Source organism: Chaetodon auriga, chromosome 11, assembly GCF_051107435.1.
Source record: "Chaetodon auriga isolate fChaAug3 chromosome 11, fChaAug3.hap1, whole genome shotgun sequence".
In the NCBI taxonomy this organism is placed as follows: domain Eukaryota; kingdom Metazoa; phylum Chordata; class Actinopteri; order Chaetodontiformes; family Chaetodontidae; genus Chaetodon; species Chaetodon auriga.
The window spans coordinates 13,232,758-13,239,188 of NC_135084.1; the positions used below are offsets into that span (position 1 = coordinate 13,232,758).

At 42.9% G+C, this 6,431-nt stretch overlaps 1 protein-coding gene across 1 annotated transcript; it reads right to left on the bottom strand.

The window, feature by feature from the left end:
- Positions 1-2,569: 2,569 nt before the first annotated feature.
- LOC143328556 (uncharacterized) lies at positions 2,570-5,843 on the bottom strand (the record flags this gene model as incomplete). Its single annotated transcript, XM_076743751.1, has 7 exons — positions 2,570-3,451; positions 3,679-3,777; positions 3,887-4,162; positions 4,586-4,663; positions 4,845-4,934; positions 5,115-5,348; positions 5,571-5,843. Coding segments are annotated over 7 exons (1,203 nt in total), but the record flags the coding sequence as incomplete, so codon positions are not given.
- Positions 5,844-6,431: the final 588 nt, after the last annotated feature.

The following is a 6,431-nucleotide window of genomic DNA, read 5'->3' on the forward strand; positions in this document are numbered from 1 at the left end:
CTTTTGTATGTTATGTACAGCCACACTGAAAACGTGACAAATATCTTGGCTGACTGAGCTCAGATCATAAAAGGTTATTTATTGATTGGACACAAAATCTGTTGAGAAGACAAATGCTGCTATGGGGAATAAATAATTCAAGAGTCAAGCATTTGCATCTTATTTTCCTCCACTGGGGACAGTAGCTATTAACTCATTACAGTCTTATCAAGCATGCATGAAAGCATCTTTATTTTAGCACAGGTCTGTGAAGAGCTCGTATTGTGTGGCGCAGCTGTTGTAATAACAACGCGCTGAAAACTGAATAAAGGAATTTCTGTCTAAACATAGCAAAGTCCTCCATGTGAGGGCAGCATTAGAGCATTCAGATTTGAAAAGATTTTGACTTTCATCCAGCACAGATTATGTATGAATACGGCACACAGCTATCAAATTTGTATAAATAATAACGTGTTAATTCAGCCTCCAGATCATATAATCCCCTGACAGCCAGCAGACTGATGTGACAGACATCTCAGCGTTTCAGGCAGCTTGAGCCAAATTCATTTACTTGCTTGTTTGCCGCTACATTGACTTCTCTGTTCCCCTATCAGTGAGTGAAAGCAGACCTCTGGAGTGGATGCTAATCCTTTAAGTACACTACATTCTTCATTCCTGTCACAGCTGTTCTTGTCTGTTTCCACCCGCCTGTCTCTCTCCCCTCTGTCTCCTTGTGGCAGCGGCATACAGACAAAATCACAATAAGACAAAGCATGCACCAAACCTATCACCTGTTCCTCTGGTTGTGTACACTCTCAATAGAAATGTATTAATTTAGAGGGACTCAGGATGAAAAGCATCTGACAATTGCCTGGAATGTAAAAAATTTTTAAGCGGTTTTAGTAGCAACAATTCTTAAATTATAGCCTTAAGTTATTACATGATATAATCCAATTTCCCCTGATCTGTGGAAAAGGCAGAAAGCCAAATGCATTTGCTTTGATTTCTGGCATGTAACATGTTACGCTTACTATTAGCCTTTGAGCCTTTAGCCTTGAGGAAAATCTCTGATACCAAAACACTCAGTTTTTTCTGTTGTCGACCCGTTAGTGAACACCAGCAGAGATATGTCACTAATTAAGGCAATCCACTCTTTTAATTTATCTAACCTTGATTATAATTTGTTTGAAATGCCACAGTCTGAATTTGCAGTATTTATCATTATGTGTTTGTGGATTTTGTCAAATATTAAAACCAATCCCCCCACAGAGAATTAACAAATTTTCCAAAAGTTTATGAAGTTTATTTTTCAATACTGGTATCTCTTAGCTGTTGTCCAGTGTTTGTGCATACTGGTAATATAACAGTCTACACTAGGTGAAGTAGAGAAATGGTCCCGTCAGTCTGAAAAACGTCAGTTACGCGTCAGAATGATCAGAGGACATGTGGCCTGTGAAAAATTGGTACATTATCTACTTTGGTGACTTTGGTGACTTTCCATGCTCACATTCATTTCTCGCTGACATCAATAGACTGCTGCTACTTTCTTAAAGGGACGGGTGAGTGGTGACACCCACGTGACACAGGCACAGGAACTGGCTCTTCAGCGGGGCGTCGCGGCTCCTGAACCATCTCTGATTATCAGTGAAAGGATTTCTGCCAGCTTGTCAAAGGGCGATGAAGGCTGCCTTTACAAAGGTATAAAGGGCAAATGCAGTGACGTCAGTAATAGATTACTGACCCAAATAAGCAAGTAAGGAGTAAAAGTACAAATTTAAAAAGGAATGAAAAGTTAGCATTCCTATAAAAAATACTCTTTTACTCATTTGTATTACTTATAAGGACTTAGCAAGCTACTGGCCACCATTATTTCATTTTTAAAGTTACATAGTGTTGCTTAAAAATGTCAGGTTTGCATGACTTAAGTGACATTTTCACGTCTACAAATCACTCCATTAGATTGCTGTCATGACATATGAAAATAAAATATGGACTTATGGACATATTTGTGCACGTGCACGTATGTTACATGGAAATATTATTTGCCACATATTTCTCATGTCACAAAACATGCAATGTAGTTGCACAACCGATGTTCCCAGAGTCCCAGTTTTATTATTGAGTCATCCAAATCCGTTTCATCCTCCTCAGGTCCTCCCACTGACTTTACATGAACCTCTCTTGAGACTGACGAAGACTCAAGTCTCACAACATGAGACTGACTGGCCAGTAATTGACTCTGAATTGAATCTTGCACACTGGATGTGCTTTCCAACAAGCTGTGCCCCCAGATTATTATCACCCAGCAGACAGTCATCATTGCTCGGCATCACTGGTAAAACAAGTAGAGTGGACACAATAACAGGAACACTTTTGCTATTTGGTGCAACCACTCTCTGACACACTATCGACAACAGCTGATTGAAGTCAGTGTTGTTGCAGGACTCTTTTACTGGGTTGCAGTAGACTATGCATGTGTTCATGTTACTGTCTTCATCCTCTGGACATAGCCAGTATAAATATCAGCATGGATTTGTTTGTCCTGCAGCACAAAACAAAGAAAAGCCTCTTGGAACAATATATTTGCACTTTATTGAAAAAGTGAACACTGAACAATGAACTGCGGGGATGTAAAAGCCGTGAAATAATACAAGGCAGACGTCATTTATAGTTTGCAAATTCTGGGCTTTCGGGTCTAAATGCTTTCAGACTGATGTATGGTCTCCTTTTCTTCTTGTGAAGCAGAGTCTTTAATGTCATGAGTCTGAATTTAGCAGGTGTCTGAACATTTGAAGCAGAATGTCTGTCTCAGGACCCTGCAGGACTCAGACTGCCTGCTGTGCTCTCTGTTCAGCCATGTGGCATTTTATCTCAGTACGGACTATAAAAAGTTTGAGGGCTTCACATTATCACAGGCGGAGACACTATTTACCAGCACATCCATGACCTACAGCACAGTGGTGTGAAGCAGAGGTAGCCAGCAGCAATCATTGTTTAATTGACTGTATTTAACATTCTGACATGTATTATTGACATTAGAGAGCATGCTGTACAGTCTCAGGAAAAACTGTGGTTTTAGTAAAAATAAAGTATTAAAGTTGTCCATTCTTGAAAATGACTTTAATATCACCAAATATTGTTAGCAGCAATTGAATGTGAGACACAAAAAGCTTTGCGGTGATAGTAAAAAACACATTCAGACAGTTTGCTTTAAAGTTATCCTCCACTGCAACATTACTGAAAATGCTTCAGTACCAAAATAAATGAAGAGCTGGGTAATAACAGTCTGTGTCCTTCATGTGTGCACCTCTACATGTGATCAAGGTGGGTAGAAAGCGTTGTCGAAACAGGCAGAGTGTGCACGTCTGTCAGGAATGTCAAAGTCATGTGGCAGCTCTCTGCTGGGGCTCTGTGTCAAGAGCTCCACGTCTTCATCCGAGGTAGAGGGATGAGTGAGGATGATCCGCGGGATCTGTCAGGTGATTGTCAGAGAGGGAAACAGGAATGGGGAAGACAGTAAGCAAGTCACCATGTAATATGGTATCAAAGGCTGAAATCCCAGGAATCAGAATCAGGTCATGTAACTGTCAGATGTTTGTTTCTGCAGGAGTTTTGAATGTGGGAAAGGCTAAAATGAGGTGATTTTAGTGTAAGAAGACAGTAGGTAGTGTACAGTGTCTTAGTGAAGGATGTCCTTACTGTCATTGTATGTTTCCCGCCTTGAAATGAATCATTTTTCATCGAGGTCTCTGTCTCCAGTTCTGACAAGGTCCTTTTCAGGTCACTCTCCAAATCAGACTGAAGCACAAAAAGACAAGAAACAAGCAAAGTGAAACGAAGTGTAAAAGACTGAGAGACTGGAAATGTAAACGTTAAGTTTGTGCTGTGATTTGAGTACACCACCCACAATGCCGTTGCCGTTGCAGACGACGGCCTCAATCTTCTTGGACAAACAGCCCTCTGCGCTCTCCTTCGTCGGCTGTTTGCCCCTCTGGCCTCCGCCATCCTGGCTGCACAGCTGTCGCGCCGTCACGTCCGGAGGATCCTGAGACTGCTCCGGGTCACACACCTCTCGGGTTAGCAGCCTCTCTCTGAGCACTTTCATCTTGATGCAGCTCCCAGCGTTCCTGAGGGCACTGACAGCCTCGTGGTGGGTCGCCCCCTGCATGTTGAAGCCGTTGACCTGGATGCACCGTGGTCACATTATACGTTTAGGGCCAGTGAAAGTAGGAGCAGGAGTCAGAGGTGAGCAACAGCATGAGTTCTCTGAAAATAGCATGTCTATTCCCTCCACAGGCACTGACAAGGATTTCTCTAATCAGCTGGGTGTGAATCTGAACACTTTGGATGTGTTCATTTATTTGCTTTGTATTTGTCAGCCTCATTGGGCCTTTATCGCTGAAAGAAGTCCTCTGCTGGTCCTATGATGCCCTCCACTGGTCACAAGAGGAACACCAGCAGGGTTTTTCCTCACAGCCAACATAAAGAATGTGTGATTTCCATTCAGTCAACAATAAGACACATGCTGAGTTGTGTAGTTTTTAGTCAGTGAATAACAAATTATGGACAGAGATTACAAACATGAGAAAAATGATTCCCCGCCTACCTCCAGCAATCTATCTCCAACATGGATCCCTGCCTTTTCTGATGCCCCCCCTTTACTGACTCTGGAAATAAAAATACCCTGAAATGACATAAAACACGTTAGCCTGAATGAGAGTCGCAGTATGAATGTGCTCCGAGCTTTTGTTCAGCCATCAGTCGCTCAAAGCTGCTGCTTCTCATTGTCTTCATTCAGTCAAAATATGTCAGAAGAGAGTGAGTCGGAGGTGGAGCACTGCTGGCTCTTCTGCACCAGCACTTACCTCATCATGGTCTTTGTAAGGCAAAGAGCCTTTCCCACCAGCAATGCTGATTCCCAAACTACCCCTCTGGCCAGACACTTTGATCTGTAACTAAGAAGAAGTTGTTTCATTACAAATAAAAAGCTAGAATTTCTCGGCAGTTAAAGCCTGAGCGGAGCAGCGTTAACAAACAAAAATGAGGCAGTAATCAATCAGTGCGGCTTCCTGCAGCGCACAGGGCAACCCCGCAGAGATCATTTGACATAGAAGAAAGATACTGCATGCAGTTACTCTTAATGGCACTTGGGAGACGAATGATTCCTGAGGAAGGTTCTTCTCTGTCGCCGAAGAGGACTTTGGATGCCCTGTGATGGAAGAGATGTTGTGGACAGGGTCTCCATGTAGACCAGACGCTGGATTAAGAGCTCTGTGATGCTGAGATTTCCTGCCCTCTGTGGTTTCACCTCTCTGATGGCGAAACCAGCGCTGCGAGGTGTCGCTCTCTGCCAGCTGGCCTGCACCATCCTGGTGATAAGAAATGATTCAGTGCGTTTATGGTCTGCGAGATACATCAGCAGAGCCTCGTATTTACCTCTGAGTGCACTCACAAGACACTACAGCAAGATGAAAGATTGTAAAAGGATGAATCATTCAGTTCAACAAACTTCTTCTCAGATAGGGTTTCTTTGCTTATAAATCAAGATAAACAACATGAACTGGCTCAGGTACCTAAAATGGAAAACAGACCTCCTCAAGTAGCTCAATTTCCTCTGCGTCCCTCTCTGCACTGCGACCACACGGACCATCGCTGGCCGGGAACAGTTGAGCTGCAGCCTGCTGACACACTTTGTTTGCCACCCAGCTGAAGCCTGGGATGGCCCTGCTTTGGGTACTGGTCCTGAGGGACGGGTTAGTATGAGGGTTTCTACACTCCTGGAGATAGTCAGAAGACACCACCTGTTGCTGAAAAATGCCTGTCAGTGTAAAATCTTTAAGGAAATAACTAGTGACAGTGACGGATCAGTGGTGAATACGTCCTGTGAAACCATGTCCCTCCTCTTGAAAGCTTTGGACTCAGACTAGGAGCAGAACAATTTCTCTAAACTGATCCTGGGAGCAGCTGATAATCAGTGAAGACACGCTAATAAAATCCTGCTTGACTAGTCATAGTGCTTCTTTTGTGCATCAGAGGGCACCGAAAACACTGCAGAGTGTAACTGAACTGCTCTCACTGCTGTAATTGTTACGTAGACCTAAATGCAGCCAAGGTTGAAGCTGGATCTCCAAAGCTTCATTTGTTTTTGTCTCTTCTTCTGAGTGCAGCTTGATAAGGAGGCAAAGAAAGAGAGTGAAGGATGACACCATGCTTGAAATACGTCATAGTCTCACTGAAGTGGCTTCCACTTAAAAGTAGTGGAAGACCACTGGAAGCGCCACATGTTGGTACAACGGCAGTAATAGCTCTTCAATTAAAAAAAAAAAAAAAAAGGCAAAGTCCGACTGACAGCTGATAATTTCCAGTGAATCATAACTTTTCAGATAGAAGATGCTTCTCTTCAAATGCAAAATCAAAACAATGAGATCCAAATAAAGGTACAACATTAGCAT